The following is a 20,963-nucleotide window of genomic DNA, read 5'->3' on the forward strand; positions in this document are numbered from 1 at the left end:
TCTGATGTGTTTATTTACTTGTTCGGCAATTGTGCAGCAGAATTTATATGACACAATATTTCACCCATTATTATAATAATTATTATTATGCCCATATTTGAGTTGTTCGTCTCGCTGAATGTTTACGGTGGTGCAATGGCTCCTCCTGCTGGCAGATCTATGTGCCTGCCCGTGTTGACTGTATTTGATTACAGAGTGCCCTCCTCTGGAATACACTGGAAATGTACCATTAGTACCACATTCCACATGAACAAAGTGGTCAAAATCACGGGATGGAATAAACTTTAGTGTGGGGGTCCATTAATGTTTATGTGACAGTTCAAGGCTATTCAAAAGTGCACCTTCTTAATTCAGGGCATCTCTTATTTGAGATTGCATGTGCACAATAAGTGATTCATATTCTTATATAAAAACAAAACATTTAATTGGGGGGGGGGTATGATACATTTATTGAGAAATTAAAAACAAGAAATACATAATAACATGCCATAATTCATGTTGTTACATAACAGCCAAGCACTGTGTTTTCAATTATATCAATCAATGAAATCCTCTGGATTTCAGGAACGTTGCCACAGATAGAACAATGAGCCATATGTTTCACCGGATGTATGAATCTGAGTCATCCGTTTGGCGTTTCCACTCACCACCAAATATGATGATGAGAGGAAGCCCAGTGGCCGGCAGTGGGACAAGATGGAGCGAGATGGATTTTGGGCGGCTCTGAGCACTTGTTGGCTGCTTTTCCTTCACTTTGCAGTCCAACTCATCCCAAACCATCTCAATTTGGTTGAAGTCGGGTGATTGTTTAGGCCAGATCATCTGATGCAGCACTCCATCACTCTCCTCCTTGGTCAAATAGAGCTTACACAGCCTGGAGGTATGTTGGGTCATTGTTCTGTTGAAAAACAAATGATAGTCCCACTAAGCGCAAACCAGATGGGATGGCGTATCGCTGCAGAATGCTGTGGTAGCCATGCTGGTTAAGGGTGAATTCTAAATAAATCACAGACGGTGTCACCAGCAAAGCACCCCCACACCACCACACCTCCTCCTCCATGCTTCACGGTGGGAACCACACATGCAGAGATCATCATTTCACCTACGCTGCATCTCACAAATACACAGCGGTTGGAAACAAAAATCTCAAATTTGGACACATCAGACCAAAGGACAAATTTCCACCAGTCTAATGTCCATTGCTTGTGTTTCTTGGCCCAATTAAGTCTCTTATTATTGGTGTCCTTTAGTGGTGGTTTCTTTGCAGCAATTTGACCATGAAGGCCTGATTCACGCAGTCTACTCTGAACAGTTGATGTTGAGATGTGTCTGTTATTTGAACTCTGAAGCATTTATTTGGGCTGTAATTTCTGAGGCTGGTAACTCTAAAGAGCGTATCCTCTGCAGCAGAGGTAACTCTGGGTCTTCCTTCCCTGTGGCGGTCCTCAGTTTCATCATAGCTCTTGAAGGTTTTTGCAACTGCACTTGAAGTAACTTTCAAAGTTGTTGTAATTTTCCGGATGACTGATCTTCATGTCTGTTGTTTCTCTTTGCTTATTTGAGCTGTTCTTGCCATAATATAGATTTACCAAATATGGCTATCTTCTGTATACAATCCCTATCTACCATTCCAGTGTTTAATTGCTATATTGTAATTACTTCGCCACCATGGCCTATTTATTTCCTTAACTTACCTAATTTTCACTCACTGTATATAGACTTTTTGTTTTCTTTTGTTCTACTGTATTATTGACTGTATGTTTTGTTTATTCCATGTATAACTCTGTGTTGTTGTATGTGTCGAATTACTACGCTTTATCTTGGCCAGGTCACAGTTGCAAATGAGAACTTGTTCTCAACTAGCCTAGCTGGTTAAATAAAGGTGAAATAAATCAAATTCAAATTAAATCTTGTCACAACACAACTGATTGGCTTAAGAATGAAATCAATTCCACAAATGAACTTTTAAGAAGACATACCTATTAATTTAAATGCATTCCAGGTGACTACATCATGAAGCTGGTTGAGAGAATGCCAAGAGTGTTCAAAGCTGTCATCGAGGCAAAGGGTTGTTACTTTGAATAAAATATATTTTGATTTGTTTAACACTTTTTTGGTTACTACATGATTCCATGTGTGTTATTTCATAGTTTTGATGTCTTCATTATCATTCTACAATGTAGAAAATAGTAAAAATAAAGAAAAAACCTTAAATGAGTAGGTGTGTCCAAACTTTTGACTGGTACGTATATACTAGGTGGTGTCAAAGGAAGGCCCAAAAATGTGTCAAAGACCTCCAGTCACCCAAGTCATAGACTGTTCTCTTTACTACCGCTGCTGTTTATTATCTATGCATAGTCACTACCCCTACCTACATGTACAAATTAACTTGACTAACCTGTGTCCCCACATTGACTCGGTACCGGAACCCCCTGCATAGGGCCTCGTTGTTGTTATTTTATTGGGTTACTTTTTATTGAATGTTTCACTTGAGTTTTTTTAGTAAATATTTTCCTATCTATTTATTAAACTGCATTGTTGGTTATGGGCTTGTAAGTAAGCATTTCACGGTAAGGTCTACACAGGATGTATTCGGCGCATGTGACAAATACAATTTGATTTGATTTGCTAACCTGCATTTTCATTGGCTTCACAAATCTGTCAGTCATGCTTGCCCACGCCCTCTCAGAATGCAGCATGGGGGAGAGAATGTAACACAATTAAGGAACTGTAGCCAGACAGAGTGTCTTTATCGCCAAACAGTCGTCGTTTTCGGATGATTGAACTTAAGGTGAGTGTTACTAATGATATTTAAGAATGATCAGTCTATCGATCTGTTTGTATAAGGACTAAACCTCTGACGGATATTGTGAGGAGGTTGGGGGGTAGCGAGCTAACCACATTGCAGCATCGAGACGCCACGTTAGTCGTTAGCAAAGTTGCTAACCAGAAAGCTAGCAGTAAACAGTTAGCTTGCTGATGTTACGTGGTTATTTTTGTTAGCTAGCTAGCTACCCATTCAGTGTCAGTTTTCAGTTGTTACAAATAGATACATGCAACGAATAACGTTAACTATTATCCTTCGTCTAAAGCCTGTTTGTTTATCGGCCAGCGTAGTAACTAAAGTTACGTGTTTATAACTCGGATGCTAGCTAACGTTTGCCTCTCCGTGACCCACAGCACTCCGCGTGGAGACATTTTGACCAGGTCCGACTAGCGACGATAGACGAGCTAATTACATTGCCGTGGTCACGTTGGCTAGCTAAATAGCAAGTTAGATACACAGATAAGTACCTACTGAGCGAGGCCCCATAACAATTAAATAAAAAATGTCACAGAAATTGCTATGTATTTGGCTCGCTTTGCAGATTAGTTAACGTTTGATGGCTAAGCTAGCTAGAATGTCTATCTAACCTGGCTTTCTAGCTACTGACTTACTATGTAACGTTACTGCAGCCAACATGGCTGGCTAGTTAACTTACTCTGTCTGTAAAATATTTGCTTGCGACTTCGTCGCCGTGTCTTATTTAGCGAACTAACAATGTACAAACACATGTTAACTTTGCAGTAGATGGCCGGAAGCTAGTGAACTATGGTATTGTTGTACTTACGGGGCAGAGCGCGAGCTAGTAAACAGTATATTACTGGAATAGCTTAGGTTAACTTGCTAGCTACACTTCACAATCCCGTGCATACTTTTTTTTGTAAACACTGCTCAAGTCTCAGTCAGGGAAGTTGGCTAGTTTCCCGACATTAGTTCAGTGTTTGAAAATGTCCATGTCCAGCAATGGGACTCGCTGGGTTTATAGCCGATGTTAAGATTTCAGATTCAGCATATTCCATGCTGAACCTCCTAGTTGAAACATATGGACGATTTGGCCTTATCAGAAGCCGGTTTGTAATACAGTTAGCTATTTGTGGCAAGTAGCTAATGCCGGGCATACACGACTAATACAATCGTAACAACTTGGATGTGCTCACATTTACATGTCTCCTTGTCCCAAATCTTTAATTTCATCAATCTTCAACCCCAGGACTGTGGTGCTCACATTACACAATGGTTCCTTAGTTGATCCCCCTGCGTTTCTATTGTGGTAGGGAAAATGCCGAAACGCTAACGTTGAGCTGCTTTGTTAGTGTTGAGATAATGTGCACATTATTATGTGCAGAAACATCCCAAAAGACATGGGTGCACAGAATATGGATAATAATAAATTACTTTTTTGTCATGGTAGGACGCAATGTAATATTGGTGGAGTTTGTTTTGCATGGCCCGGTGCCCCGGGTGAGTGGAGATTTTAAGATCCTTGGAATCTTCTTAAATGGGCGAACTTGGCTAAGCTGGAACACCTGACCATGTAAAATGAACCTGTCCATTGAAAAGGCATCCACCAATCAGTTTTCCATCACCTTGGTCCACACGGTGCGGGTTGTTGTTGCGTTCCACTTCTCTTGGGGCGGCAGCGTAGCCTAGTGGTTAGAGCGTTGGACTAGTGACCGGAAGGTTGCGAGTTCAAACCCCTGAGCTGACAAGGTACAAATCTGTTGTTCTGCCCCTGAACAGGCAGTTAACCCACTGTTTAACCCACCAGGCCGTCATTGAAAATAAGAATGTGTTCTTAACTGACTTGCCTGGTTAAATAAAGGTGAATTAAATTAAATTCTCCATCATTGTTTTGGTCTCACATGCTGAGTGCTCATTGGGCATGGACTGCTGCCAATAGCATCTCATAGTACTGCTCATACTACAAGATGGCAAAATCGCGTGGTGTATGTTAGGCATAACCAGTCTCGTTGTTGTGGGTTATTGCCGTGCATACACTACACGATCTTTGACACGTTTTTTTTGCCGTCCCAGACACATTTTCATGTTGGAGATGAAATCCTATGAACTTGGGCTAGGAACAGGTCATTGGGACTTGTGTCGTTTGAGCTGGTCAAGGACACACTGATTTAGGCTGTTCCGTTCTCCAGACCCCCGGTGGGATGTCCTGATTTAATATTCGGGCACATTTTAGTTGTATCTTGTAGTATGAGGAGGGATACGATGCGATTGGGCAAGCATGTGAGACCCAATCGATGACGGCAAAGATGAAACCAACAGCTACCACAGCCACAAATTGAAAATTGTCCGTATTGTAAATAAAAATCTGAATAATAGAAGAATAGTAGGAGTAGGGTTTAATATCAGATTTTAAGATGAGAAATTGTGGAAATAGGCAGGATTTACCCATAATTATGACAGATTGGTAGAGCTGTGGAGAGAATGCAGCTGCTTAAATGTTACGTTTTCACCTCCAAATCCCAACCATTTGAGGGTCTGTATTTTGCCCCTCAGTCTCTTTTTCTGGTGTTTTTGCTAGTGTTGCAAAGGGTTGGAAACTTTTCGGTGAATTTGGGGAATTTTGTGTAAATTCGTCAGTTAGCTTATAACAGCAAACTTTTTTGTGGGATACATGTAAGGAAATTCTAGTCTAGTGACATATTTTGGTTAAACTATGCCAAATTCAATGGAATTGCAACCCTCTGCATTGCGTTCTTCCATCACATGTACAGCTGATTCTGAAGATCTTGCACACTAATGAGATTCAATTGAACCCACACTACTACACTGTCTGAGCCAAGGACTACATGCTTTCTGGTAAGTTTTGATTACAATACTGGGTCAGGTGAATATATTTTATGACATGCATCATTTTTTTAAACTAGTAAATTGTAGCCTAGAGCAAAGTGTTAAAATAATTTCTAACTTGTGAATAATTTCCTCTTGTTAGTTTTAACTTGCTTGAGTCTACTGAGTGTTAATTCACCAGTTTCAATACATGTTTCATTTTAAAACATTTATCTTACAAAGGAGTTTAATCTAAATGCTTAAATAGTTATCTGTACATGGAATTGTATTTGTTTTTTAAATTCCTTTTTCTAATCTTTACAAGAAAATGCCACGGGCACTATCTGATGTTTGGAGACATTTCACTGCAGCTAATGTAGGAGGAAAAGCTGTGCACATTTGCAAATACTGTGCCAAATCATATGTAAGGAATGCAACAGATGCAGAATCATCTGGCCAAGTGCATTAAGTTCCCTCAGTGCTCACAATAAGCAACCTCTGACAAAGGTCCCTCTACTTCTATTTGAGGTGAAAATGATGAATCCGACGCCTTATCAATAGCAACAGCTCATGGGCCTCCTGGAATCAGAAGTTTCTTTTGACTCATTGGAGGAACTTAGTCAGAGAAATGCTGATGAATGTCTTGCTCGAGCTGTGCATGCAACTCGTTCACCTCTGATGCTCACAGGCAATGTGTATTGGAAGAGATGTCTGAATGTTCTTCGCCCAGCATACACCCCTCCAACCAGACTACTTATCTACTCATTTGCTGGATGCAGAGTTCAAGTGTGGGTCAAGCAAATCGTAGAGAAAGCAGACTGGATTGCAATCATCTCTGATTGGTAGTCAAATGTTTGTGGGCAAGGAATAATTAACTACATCATCTCCACTCCTCAACCAGTATTCTACAAGAGCACAGACACACGGGACAACAGACACACCGGTCTCAACATTGCAGATAAGCTGAAGTCAGTCATCAATGACCTTGGACCACAGAAGGTATTTTCACTGACAGACAATGAAGGCTGCTTGGTCTAAAGTGGAGGACTCTTCCCCTCACATCACACCCTTTGGCTGTGCTGCTCATGAATTGAATCTGCTCCTCAAGGACATCATGGCACTGAAAACAATGGATACACTCTACAATAGAGCCAAGGAAGTGGTTAGGTATGTAAAGGGTCATCAAGTTATATCAGCAATCTACCTCACCAAGCAAAGTGAGAAGAATAAGAGCAGCACATTGAAGCTGCCCAGCAACACCCGTTGGTTGGGGTGGTGGTGTCATTATGTTTGACACTCTCTCCAAGAAATATCCATATCAGTCTGCCGATATGGACAGCCCCATCAAGAGGATCATCCGGGATGATGTATTTTGGGAGAGGGTGGTAAGCAGCCGGAAACCTGTAGCAGTATCCTTTGCCCGGATTGAGGGAGACAATGCCTGAGAGTTTGATGTTCAAGAGGTGGACATTGAGGAGGTCCAGGGAGAAGACATGGAAGCCTGAGAGGAAGACAACCAAAGCGTTAGTTTCTAGACTATCATTTTACAGATGTATGTTGAACATGTTTCTGGGAGATGCGATGGATCATTGGGGATCATTCAATATTCCCTTTTGTTTTTCAGTGAAATCCTTCTGTGTGAAGAGTCAACTCATTTAAAGTTCAATTCATAACTAAATTGTTTTAAAAAATTATATATACTGGGAGGATTTAATAATTTACAATGGTCTGTCTACATATAAGGTGTATGTTTGTCTCCATGTGATATGGTAAATATATCCAAAGGGGAAGTATCCAATTCAAAAAAACATACATATTTAAATTATATTAATATTAGTTTGCATATATTTCTGTTAATTCCCACAAAGTTTCCAACTCTGAATATTCCCCAAAATGTGCAACCCTATATTTTGCAAATAATAATGTGCACACTTATAAAGGCAGAAGCTTGCTGTTTGCATGTCGGCATTTTTTTGTTTGCAAACCATAATGGAATTTTATTTTTAATTTTTAATCCGATTGCCACCACAACTTTATTAATTCACTTGATCGATCTTACATCTCTCTGAAAGATGATCTATTGCCTCTGCAAACTGACTCTGTGTGAATATGGATCATGGGATGCTCGTGTATCCACCCTACCAACGGGAGTTGTTGACCCAAAGGCAGGTGACAAGCTTGGGACCAAAATATTCCCATAGAAATGCCTTGGGTGTATTTTGGCGAAAGTGAGACCTCTCACTTCACCTCTTCCTCTCTGATATGGCCTGGGGCTGCCATATCAGAGATATTGACTATTGTGATACTAATCCTGGTATCAGTATCTAAGTAAAAAGCCTAAAGTTCTTGATTGTGATGTCATTAAAACAGTATGTAGTGTCATGGGTCCACAGTATCTCTGACAGTGGCATAACGTTCTGTGTGATAGCCTCGCCTATATGGTCCAATGGTTGGGTAGAACAGCACCCCTATAGAAAGGGTTTGGTGAATAAACTGAAAATCCCTGTAGATGGTCCACCCATTACATCTCACTGTGGGCTGTGTGATTGTTAATTCTATCAGTAGCAGCACATGAAGGTTAGTCTGCCCTTGTGCGTGTGATGCTGCATGTGCAGCCCCCTTGCTCTCCCTCAGCTACGTCACTGCCAGGTCTAATGATGAGTCAGGCTCCCCTCCCTTTTCTCTGTCAAGTGTGGGTTTGAACAGAACACTGCTCTGTGACTGGTCCATCCTGTGTCCGTGTGCTGTTGACCAAGGGCTGTTCCCTCTCCCCGGTGCTTTTCAACCACTCAATGGCAGCATGCTAGTGCATCACTAACATATAGCACTATAGTTTGCTGGTCGTACATCAAGTTGACGCAAGGTTTGTGTAGCAGTTATTTGTTTACTCTAAGCGTGAACTATGCGTCAACTATGACACCATAATTTGCAAATAAATTCATAAAAAATCCTACAATGTTATTTTCTGGATTTGTTTTTCTAATTTTGTCTGTCATAGTTGACGTGTACCTATGATGAAATTACAGGCCTCATCTTTTTAAGTGGGAGAACTTGCACAATTGGTGGCTGACTGAACACTTTTTTGCCCCACTGTATGACAGTAGGTTTAGATATGAGAGATGGCATAGACTTCTTTTATCCAAAGCAACTTAGTCATCCGTGTGTAGATTCTACTCCTGGGAGTCAACCCCACTATCCTGGCGTTTTTAAGAGCCATGCATTACCAACTGAGCTACAGAGGACCAGTATCTAGCCTATTTCACTACTCATTCCCATATTAAGCACACAAGTGATGTGTAGCTTTTCTCTGTAGCTTCTCTTAGAGCATAATCAACCTGGCCTGTATTCAGAAACATCTCAGACTAAGAGTGCTGATCTAGGATCAGCTTCCCGCTGTCTTATGTATTCATATTCACTAGAATATCTGAAAGGCAAACTTATTTGAGATCAACACTCCTTCTCTAACACTTTATGAAATTGGGCCCTGAAGTAAAAAAAGAATCAACGGTTACAACTGAATGAATAAAATAATTATAACAGATTGCACTTGGAATAACTGAAGGCATTCTGAGGACATGTACAAACATCATGACTGTCACCACACCACTCTTTCCTTTGTTGTGACAGTGGGTGGTTGTTGGTTGGTATGGCAATGACTTGATTGATGTAGGAATAGACCAAACATGAGTATCTGACCTGGTAGACAGCAGTTGTGCTTGTGTCGAGTATCTCTCCCCGCTACACACACATGATGCCCGCCTCCACTATCTTGCATAACATTAGAGACTGCTGCCAAGTCCCAGGCTGACTCCTCAGACACTTAGTCCTCTTGCCATAATATGCCGCTCTCTCGCCGAAAAGCACCACTTCCATGCTTACAGCCCGGGTTGCCAGTTTACAATCCGGGTTTACAGTCTGGGTTTACAGCCCGGGTTGCCAGTTTAGGAATCACTGACAGGAAATAGACATTCACTGCTACAGTAGCCTCTCTCTCTGAGGGAACGATGACGTTGCAGTGCTGTACTGTGGAATATTCATTTTAGCCTCGATTTTAACTGACTAGTCTCAAACTGGCCTTACTGTGTGTAATTGTTCTGATTTTGTTTTATCTATACTGTAGGCTTGTGTGTATTATGTCTTCATAAGTTTTTCTGTGTTCTACTTGTCAGTGCCGTTTCACCAGGTCAAATTCCTTGGTACATGTAAGCAAAGGTGATTCTGATTCGTGAATCCCACCCTGTCTCATCCACAGTGATGCTCAAACGATGCCTATAGTCGACAAGCTCAAGGAGGCCCTGAAGCCCGGCCGGAAGGACTCCTCGGCGGGGGACGATGGCGACCTCAATAAGCTGCTGGCCTCCTCGGCCAAGAAGGTCCTGTTGCAGAAGATTGAGTTTGAGCCGGCCAGCAAAGGCTTCTCCTATCAGCTGGACAGTCTCAAGACAAAATATGTGATCCTCAACCCACGCGGCAGTGAGGGGGCCACGTCGGGTCAGAGGGCCAGCACAGAGCCCGCTCCGATCAAGAGGCAAGGTAAGGCCGTTGACTGAGAAATGTACCCTCTCTGAGCCATTCAAGAGGTTTGTTAAATCTAGTTTTCACTGCCACAGAATTAACACACGTCGATATTCTTAATCACCCCCACTGTCTTAACCTTTTTGGTGGAATTGAAGAACAGCTCAATTCACCATGAGTGTTTCTCTACTGGGTTTTTGGTGACGTGATCAAGTTTGGCTGAATTGTTGAGTTTGTCTGAACTATTCTCAATGGCTTTTCTGAATTATCCATGCAATTTCTGTAATCTCACCCCTCCATCCACCAGTTTCAGACAACCAGTGTGGGGGCCAGAGTGATGGGATCCCCGCCCCCCAGAAGATGCTCTTCCCTGGGAACAGACTCTCCATGCGTTGGGAGCGTGTCTACCGGGTGGGAGCCGGCCTCCACAACCTGGGCAACACCTGCTTCCTTAACTCCACTGTGCAGTGTCTCACCTACACACCGCCCCTGGCAAACTATCTCCTTTCCAAGGAGCACAGTCGTGCCTGTGAGTAGTTCAGTTGACCTCTGGTTACATACCTTTTTGAATGGCACAATATAGGCGTTGTAGTGCAAAAACATTAAATGGGTCAACACAAATCTTTTGCTTCTAGTTTTGAGACTAAACAGGTCCCCTAAATGGACAAACATATTGTCTAGAAATTACCTCAAAGGTTGGATGGAAAGGGGCACATGTCCAACAGCTCTACTCCCATGAGTAAAAGGGGATGCCTAGTCAGTTGTACAACTGAATGCATTCAACTGAAATGTTTCTGAAAGCATATTGTTTACTTAAAAACAATGGTTTTGTGTGCATTCACAATATAAGAAATTGATTCATATTATGTCATAAGCCAAACAGCCAACATCTGACACACACAATAAGCAACGAACATATGTTTAAGAAAACTGTTGTGCTGGAAGTCAAATGACTTCCTCAGTTTGTTGCTGTAATGACGGTAACTTGACTTGGCCAGTCTGTTGGGGTAATGACGGTGACTTGGCCAGTCTGTTGGGGGTAATGATGGTGACTTGGCCAGTCTGTTGGGGGTAATAACGGTGACTTGGCCAGTCTGTTGGGGATAATAACGGTGACTTGGCCAGTCTGTTGGGGTAATAACGGTGACTTGGCCAGTCTGTTGGGGGTAATGACGGTGACTTGGCCAGTCTGTTGGGGTAATGATGGTGACTTGGCCAGTCTGTTGGGGTAATGATGGTGACTTGGCCAGTCTGTTGGGGGTAATGATGGTGACTTGGCCAGTCTGTTGGGGGTAATGATGGTGACTTGGCCAGTCTGTTGGGGGTAATGACGGTGACTTGGCCAGTCTGTTGGGGTAATGATGGTGACTTGGCCAGTCTGTTGGGGATAATGATGGTGACTTGGCCAGTCTGTTGGGGATAATGGGTGACTAATGATGGTGACTTGGCCAGTCTGTTGGGTAATGATGGTGACTTGGCCAGTCTGGTGGGGGTAATGACGGTAAGTCTGGTGGGGGTAATGACGGTGACTTGGCCAGTCTGGTGGGGGTAATCTGGGTGGGGGTAATGAGTGACTGGCCAGTCTGGGGGGGTAATGACGGTGACTTGGCCAGTCTGGTGGGGGTAATGATGGTGACTTGGCCAGTCTGGTGGGGGTAATGATGGTGACTTGGCCAGTCTGGTGGGGGTAATGACGGTGACTTGGCCAGTCTGGTGGGGGTAATGACGGTGACTTGGCCAGTCTGGTGGGGGTAATGACGGTGACTTGGCCAGTCTGGTGGGGGTAATGATGGTGACTTGGCCAGTCTGGTGGGGGTAATGACGGTGACTTGGCCAGTCTGGTGGGGGTAATGACGGTGACTTGGCCAGTCTGGTGGGGGTAATCTGTTGGGGGTAACGGTGACTTGGCCAGTCTGTTGGGGGTAATGACGGTGACTTGGCCAGTCTGTTGGGGGTAATGACGGTGACTTGGCCAGTCTGTTGGGGGTAATGACGGTGACTTGGCCAGTCTGTTGGGGGTAATGAGTCTGGTGACTTGGCCAGTCTGTTGGGGGTAATGACGGTGACTTGGCCAGTCTGGTGGGGGTAATGACATTGACTTGGCCAGTCTGGTGGGGTAGTGACGGTGACTTGGCCAGTCTGTTGGGGGTAATGCCGGTGACTTGGCCAGTCTGGTGGGGTAATAACGGTGACTTGGCCAGTCTGGTGGGGGTAATGACGGTGACTTGGCCAGTCTGGTGGGGGTAATGACGGTGACTTGGCCAGTCTGGTGGGGGTAATGACGGTGACTTGGCCAGTCTGGTGGGGGTAATGACAGTGACTTGGCCAGTCTGGTGGGGTAGTGACGGTGACTTGGCCAGTCTGTTGGGGGTAATGACGGTGACTTGGCCAGTCTGGTGGGGGTAATGACATTGACTTCACCTCATTATTCTATTCCTGTGCATTTCAGGTCACCAGTCGGGTTTCTGTATGATTTGTATAATGCAGAACCACATCATCCAAGCCTTTGCCAACACAGGAAATGCCATCAAGCCTGTCTCCTTCATCCGAGACCTAAAAAGTAAGTAGTGTGCTTCTTGTTTAGCTGTTTTACATCTATTGAGTTGGCGTTGGTTTTTCAGAGTTGTAAGTGGAAGCTTGTTTCTAGCAGCATTGCAGTTTTTGTTCTCCTGCAAGGTACATGATATTGATTGGCTGTTATATTCTTGATTTCAGTTTAGTTTCATAAACACTAACCAGGTTTCCATCCGTCCTTTTTGAGATTAAAGTACGTTGGGGGGGAGAACAAATGTCCCAACGGGCCAGATGGAAACAGCAAATGTCACTAAACAAAATACGCTAGACACGGTTGGGATCGTTTTATGTCTAAGATGAATTATGTGAGTAATGGAAATGCTTTCATGTGCCAATATTGCTATAATAACATCATATTGGAGTCACATGATGACATGTTGTGTAGTCTTCCCACTACGACTCAGGAAACCGTAGTTTACTACAGATGAAATAAGTGATGAACTTCACAGGGTGGTGAAAGTACAAGGTGTTGAGCTTGATCCTCCTTTCCAACAAATATCCAGGGTCTTATTCTGGTCATGATCGATGCTTGACTGCCGTTAGACAAATAAAAATGATCTCTCTCTCTAGTCATAATAATCATCATGTAGGCTATACCCTCACTGTATCTATGACTGTGAGCTGTTGTCAGTGCTCATGTGCCAAGACCAGAGTGGGCTCACTCAGTATGTGTATATGTATCTTTAGTAACAACCGTCAGTAGAGTGAAATATGCGATGGAAACCCATTTAACTCTTATTTATTTGGTACAGTTGAAGTTGGAAGTTTACATACACTTAGGTTGGAGTCATTAACTCCTTTTTCAACCACTCCACAAATTTCTTGTTAACAAACTATAGTTTTAGCAAGTCTGTTAGGACATCTACTTTGCATGACACAAGTCATTTTTCCAACAATTGTTTACAGATAATTTAACTTGTAATTCAAAGTATCACAATTCCAGTGTGTTTAGAAGTTTACATACACTAAGTTGACTGTGCCTTTAAACAGCTTGGAGAATTCCAGAAAATGATGTCATGGCTTTAGAAGCTTCTGATAGGCTAATTGACGTCATTTGAGTCAATTGGAGGTGTACCTGTGGATGTCTTTCAAAGCCTACCTTCAAACGTAATGCCTCTTTGCTTGACAACATGGGAAAATCAAAACAAATCAGCCTAGACCTCAGAAAAAAATATTGATTCATCTTTGGGAGCAATTTACAAATGCCTGACGGTACCACATTCATCTGTACAAACAATAGTACGCAAGTATGAACACCATGGGACCACGCAGCTGTCATACCGCTCAGGAAGGAGAGGTGTTCTGTCTCCTAGTGATGAAAGGTGCGAATCAATCCCAGAACAACAGCAAAGGACCTTGTGTAGATGCTGGAGGAAACGGGTACAAAAATATATATCCACAGTAAATCGAGTCCTATATCAACATAACATGAAAGGCCGCTCAGCAAGGACGAAGCCACTGCTCCAAAACCGCCATTAAAAAAGCCAGACTACGGTTTGAAACTGCACATGGGGACAAAGATCATACTTTTTGGAGAAATGTCCTCTGGTCTGATTACACAAGAATAGAACTGTTTGGCCATAATGACCATCGTTAAGCTTGGAGGAAGAAGGGGGATGCTTGCAAGCTGAACACCATCCCAACCGTGAAACATGGGGGTGGCAGCATCATGCTCTGGGGGTGCTTTGATGCAGGAGGGACTGGTGCACTTCACAAAATAAATGGCATCATGAGGAAGGAAAATGTTGGATAAAATAAAGCAACATCTCAAGACATCAGTCAGGAAGTTAAAGCTTGACCGCAAATGGGTCTTCCAACTGGACAATGACCCCAATAATACACAGTTGTGGCAAAATGGCTTAAGGACAACAAAGTCAAGGTATTGGAGTGGCCATCACAAAGCCCTGACCTCAATCCTATAGAACATTTGTGGGCAGAACTGAAAAAGCATGTGCGAGCAAGGAGGCCAACAAACCTGACTCAGTTACTGTCAGGAGGAATGGCCAAAATTCAACTAACTTATTGTGGGAAGGCTAGCTTGTGGAAGGCTACCCATAACGTTTGACCCAAGTTAAACAATTCAAAGGCAATGCTACCAAATACTAATTGATTGTAATGTAAACTTCTGACCCACTGGGAATGTGATGAAAGAAATTAAGGCTGAAATATATCATTCTCTAATAAATTTTTTTGAACATTTCACATTCTTAAAATAAAGTGGTGATCCTAACTGACTGAAGACATTTAATCCTAGTAAAAATTCCCTGTCAGGGATTATGAAAAACTGAGTTTAAATGTATTTGGCTGTATGTAAACTTCTCCTTTAACTGTCCGTGGAAATGTTGCACTACGTCGCCACGCACAGCCTTTTATCCACAACAAGTACATTTGATGGAAACCTCTTTGGTGAGAATGCGCATTTTGTTTATATGCAGATTTTTATTTTTGCGTAAGAATCTCACTGGTTGGATGGAAACCTAGCTAATGAAATGAGAACCAAAGAAATCTGATTTAGTATTATGTACTGCATGTTTTTCACTTGTTATTTACCCATACATCGATTATAATACATAATGGTTCCGTAGATGGTGCATTGTGCCAGAGAACACCCTGGAGACTCAGTAGCAGTATGCATAAGGTATAACGCTGGTTGGAAGAGTCACTGTGACTGCGGTGCCTTAGTTAGGCTGTGACTGTTATATAGAGGGGAGGGATGGTACAACCACCATACTGTTATATAGAGAGGAGGGGAGGGATGGTACAACCACCACACTGTTATATAGAGAGGAGGAGGGATGGTACAACCACCACACTGTTATATAGAGAGGGGAGGGATAGTACAACCACCACACTGTTATATAGAGAGGGGAGGGATGGTACAACCACCACACTGTTATATAGAGAGAGGGAAGGGATGGTACAACCACCACACTGTTATATAGAGAGAGGGGAGGGATGGTACAACCACCACACTGTTATATAGAGAGAGGGGAGGGATTGTACAACCACCATACTGTTATATAGAGAGAGGGGAGGGATGGTACAACCACCACACTGTTATATAGAGAGAGGGGAGGGATGGTACAACCACCACACTGTTATATAGAGAGAGGGGAGGGATGGTACAACCACCACACTGTTATATAGAGAGAGGGGAGGGATGGTACAACCACCACACTGTTATATAGAGAGAGGGGAGGGATGGTACAACCACCACACTGTTATATAGAGAGAGGGAGGGATGGTACAACCACCACACTGTTATATAGAGAGAGGGGAGGGATGGTACAACCACCACACTGTTATATAGAGAGGGGAGGGATGGTACAACCACCACACTGTTATATAGAGAGAGGGGAGGGATGGTACAACCACCACACTGTTATATAGAGAGGGGAGGGATGGTACAACCACCACACTGTTATATAGAGAGGGAGGGATGGTACAACCACCACACTGTTATATAGAGAGAGGGGAGGGATGGTACAACCACCACACTGTTATATAGAGAGGGGAGGGATGGTACAACCACCATACTGTTATATAGAGAGAGGGGAGGGATGGTACAACCACCACACTGTTATATAGAGGGGGGAGGGATGGTACAACCACCATACTGTTATATAGAGGGGGGAGGGATGGTACAACCACCACACTGTTATATAGAGAGAGGGGAGGGATGGTACAACCACCACACTGTTATATAGAGAGGGGAGGGATGGTACAACCACCACACTGTTATATAGAGAGAGGGGAGGGATGGTACAACCACCACACTGTTATATAGAGAGAGGGGAGGGATGGTACAACCACCATACTGTTATATAGAGAGGGGGGAGGGATGGTACAACCACCACACTGTTATATAGAGAGGGGGGGATGGTACAACCACCACACTGTTATATAGAGGGGATGGTACAACCACCACACTGTTATATAGAGGGGGGATGGTACAACCACCACACTGTTATATAGAGGGATGGTACAACCACCACACTGTTATATAGAGGGATGGTACAACCACCACACTGTTATATAGAGGGATGTTATATAGAGGGATGGTACAACCACCACACTGTTATATAGAGATGGGTTAGAGGATGGTACAACCACCACACTGTTATATAGAGAGAGGGGAGGGATGGTACAACCACCACACTGTTATATAGAGAGAGGGGAGGGATGGTACAACCACCATACTGTTATATAGAGAGGTACAACCACCACACTGTTATATAGAGGGATGGTACAACCACCACACTGTTATATAGAGGGGGAGGGATGGTACAACCACCACACTGTTATATAGAGGGGGGAGGGATGGTACAACCACCACACTGTTATATAGAGAGAGGGGTTATATAGGATGGTACAACCACCACACTGTTTTATATATAGAGGGGAGGGATGGTACAACCACCACACTGTTATATAGAGAGAGGGGAGGGATGGGTTATATAGAGAGGGAGGGATGGTACAACCACCACACTGTTATATAGAGAGAGGAGGGATGGTACAACCACCACACTGTTATATAGAGAGGGGAGGGATGGTACAACCACCACACTGTTATATAGAGAGAGGGGAGGGATGGTACAACCACCATACTGTTATATAGAGAGAGGGGAGGGATGGTACAACCACCACAGAGAGAGGGGAGGGATGGTACAACCACCACACTGTTATATAGAGAGGGGGGAGGGATGGTACAACCACCATACTGTTATATAGAGAGGGGAGGGATGGTACAACCACCACACTGTTATATAGAGAGGGGAGGGATGGTACAACCACCACACTGTTATATAGAGAGAGGGGAGGGATGGTACAACCACCACACTGTTATATAGAGAGGGGAGGGATGGTACAACCACCACACTGTTATATAGAGAGGGGAGGGATGGTACAACCACCACACTGTTATATAGAGGGATGGATGGTACAACCACCACACTGTTATATAGAGGGATGGTACAACCACCACACTGTTATATAGAGGGATGGTACAACCACCACACTGTTATATAGAGGGATGGTACAACCACCACACTGTTATATAGAGGGATGGTACAACCACCACACTGTTATATAGAGGGATGGTACAACCACCACACTGTTATATAGAGGGATGGTACAACCACCACACTGTTATATAGAGGGATGGTACAACCACCACACTGTTATATAGAGGGATGGTACAACCACCACACTGTTATATAGAGGGATGGTACAACCACCACACTGTTATATAGAGGGATGGTACAACCACCATACTGTTATATAGAGGGATGGTACAACCACCATACTGTTATATAGAGGGATGGTACAACCACCATACTGTTATATAGAGGGATGGTACAACCACCATACTGTTATATAGAGGGATGGTACAACCACCATACTGTTATATAGAGGGATGGTACAACCACCACACTGTTATATAGAGAGAGGGGAGGGATGGTACAACCACCATACTGTTATATAGAGGGATGGTACAACCACCACACTGTTATATAGAGGGATGGTACAACCACCACACTGTTATATGGTACAACCACCACACTGTTATATAGAGGGGGAGGGATGGTACAACCACCACACTGTTGTATAGAGAGGGGAGGGATGGTACAACCACCACACTGTTATATAGAGAGGGGAGGGATGGTACAACCACCACACTGTTATATAGAGGGATGGTACAACCACCACACTGTTATATAGAGAGAGGGGAGGGATGGTACAACCACCACACTGTTATATAGAGAGAGGAGGGATGGTACAACCACCACACTGTTATATAGAGAGGGGAGGGATGGTACAACCACCACGCTGTTATGTAGAGGGGGAGGGATCGTGAGTTCAGCCTGATCTGAAGCCACAAATGCTCGGATCACTGCTAATGTCAGTAATATAATCTAAGCTTGGCACAGTAAATGACTGATCTTTTTTATTGGTTTAAGTTTGCGGAGACTTGGAGTGTGTTCTCCCGGCACCTTACTGTGGATACCTTATGGTGTGTGCAGTAGTAGAGTCCTCTAGTGAAGGGCTATTCCGCTCCTGGAAGGCAAAAACGCCTCCGGTTTTTGTTCCTACCTGGTGTACCATTTCTGAATTCCTCCCATATGAGGAGAGGATGAAAACTAGAAGTGTTTTGGCCCTCTTGGAGCGACACTGAACAGCCCTGCGATGGGCCTGTGTCAGAGAGGCGTTGTCCCCAGGGATCTCCTTCTCTTGGTACTGTCCACCTCTTCTTACGTCCTGAATTTTACCTTCCCAATTGCTGCAATATCCTCTCCCCCCATCTGGTGCTCTCTCTCTACGATGTCCTCTCTGTCTCCTTGTGACTGCGGGCTAGGAGTAGCAGGGTAGCAGCATTAGCACAAACTCACAGAAGTGCTTACAATTGATCAACCGTCTGCTCTGCTGAGATGGTTGATTTTCCTTTAGCTTCCTCTGTCTCCTGGCTATAAGATTTTCGGACTTTCTCTCCCTCGCCTCTTTCGCTCCCTCTCGCCAGCCAGCCTCTTGCTCTCCTCACACCCACCATTTCCTCCTTTTTACTCTTGTTTGTGGTGTCTCCTTCCCCCTCTATCTGTTAAGAGGAGACTGTAGACTGGTTCTCCCTCCTGTCAAAGGAAAAAAACACTCATTCCTTTAATATACTGTGTTAAATAACACTGAGAACAATTATTTGTGGTCCTTCTGTAGCTCAGTTGGTAGAGCATGGCGCTTGTAACGCCAGGGTAGTGGGTTCGATCCCCGGGACCACCCATACGTAGAATGTATGCACACATGACTGTAAGTCGCTTTGGATAAAAGCGTCTGCTAAATGGCATATATTATATATATTATTATTTGAACAAATGTTTCATTTTGTCGTTATAAGAAGGTTGGTAGCAACATGGAAAGTCCTTTTGGATATCTATTGCAGTTGAATACAAAATCCGCAATTCTCTCTATAGGCTGGCTAGCTAGCTAACAAACGTAGCTACACACAATAATACCAACGACAATATCAGCATGTCACGTAGCTAGTTAGCTGTAAAATCGCCTTAAACTCCATTTATCTATTTAGGCGTCGACAATCTCACCATGTTCAACATGCACATCAATGTGCCTCAGAGTGGAGTCTGACATTCGCAACGACATATATACTTTTAAGGAGATGGGAAATGTTGCTGAAGCATGTCAATGGGCCGCAAGGTGCATTCTGGGCTATTCTGGGACAAGCTGCGCTCTCCAAGGAGTGAAGGGGAGTCTATAGGGTGCAACCCAACATTAGCACAAATTTGTCAACAAGAACTACATTACAATTATTTTCCTAGACGTAAGATTAACTTGCTATTTGTAATATTGTATAGCTTTTGAATCATGGCGTTATGTAGTTTGGAGGGAAAAAAGGCACGTTCCTCGACATTTACACGACTTTGAGAAGGGATTGCGTGACGATTAGCATAGCAACCACGTGACGCAGCATGACATCAGTATTGACAGCCAGTATTGAAATCTGACATGTTTGATAGACTGTTTCATCATCTAAAAGTCCTATTCCTTTTAACGTCCAGTCTAGTGAGAGCTACTTCATCACAGTGCTACATTATACAGGCTGGATTTCTGCCTGCTTAAATCCCAATAATGCAGATACACATGAAGTGACCAGGGGAATTGATAGAACATCACTCAGAGATGCATGAAAACAATAGAACATTTAAAATGGATGAACCTTTCCTTTAAGAGGAAACTAGCAGGTTGTGGAGTGTTTGAGTCTCTGTTTCTCTCTCCATTTAAAAAGATGATACCCATTTGAATGGCTTAATGCCTCAGAGTGGTCTCATGCTGTAGGCCCGCTGATAATGGACAGGTCATTTCCCCCACTGAGGACAGTAATGTATTTTCACAGCACAAGCCCATTAGTTACAAACGACATCAAACCAACATCGGAGACAAAAACACAAGAAGAAGGTTGGGTTGGGCATGCTGGTATTGTGTGCTCTAGATTTCCCATGAAGCCATAAGGGATGGAGTTGAGGCTTTTGGTATTAATCTAACAAGGGGTTTCTTTTTTGCTCTTGCAGAAATTGCCAGGCACTTTCGGTTCGGTAGCCAGGAAGACGCCCATGAATTCTTACGCTACACCATCGATGCCATGCAGAAAGCCTGTCTGAACAGCTACCCCAAGTAAGTTTGTCAAGTCATCGAGTGAAGGACATTAATTATACCTCACTGAAATGTGGATTGAATTGAATGTGTTTTCAGAAAGCCT

The 20,963-nt window shown here is 43.4% G+C and overlaps 1 protein-coding gene across 1 annotated transcript in view; it reads left to right on the top strand.

Annotated features, from left to right (window-relative positions):
* The first annotated feature begins 5,592 nt into the window (after positions 1 to 5,592).
* usp36 (ubiquitin specific peptidase 36) overlaps positions 5,593 to 20,963 on the top strand; it is a 33,527-nt gene continuing 18,156 nt past the window's right edge. Inside the window, 5 exon segments of the mRNA XM_046335407.1 lie at positions 5,593 to 5,641; positions 9,864 to 10,144; positions 10,434 to 10,655; positions 12,576 to 12,686; positions 20,776 to 20,878. Coding sequence (XP_046191363.1) covers positions 9,877 to 10,144; positions 10,434 to 10,655; positions 12,576 to 12,686; positions 20,776 to 20,878 — 704 coding nt within the window. The 5' untranslated portion in view covers positions 5,593 to 5,641; positions 9,864 to 9,876.

Source organism: Oncorhynchus gorbuscha, unplaced genomic scaffold, assembly GCF_021184085.1.
Source record: "Oncorhynchus gorbuscha isolate QuinsamMale2020 ecotype Even-year unplaced genomic scaffold, OgorEven_v1.0 Un_scaffold_744, whole genome shotgun sequence".
NCBI classification, from domain to species: domain Eukaryota; kingdom Metazoa; phylum Chordata; class Actinopteri; order Salmoniformes; family Salmonidae; genus Oncorhynchus; species Oncorhynchus gorbuscha.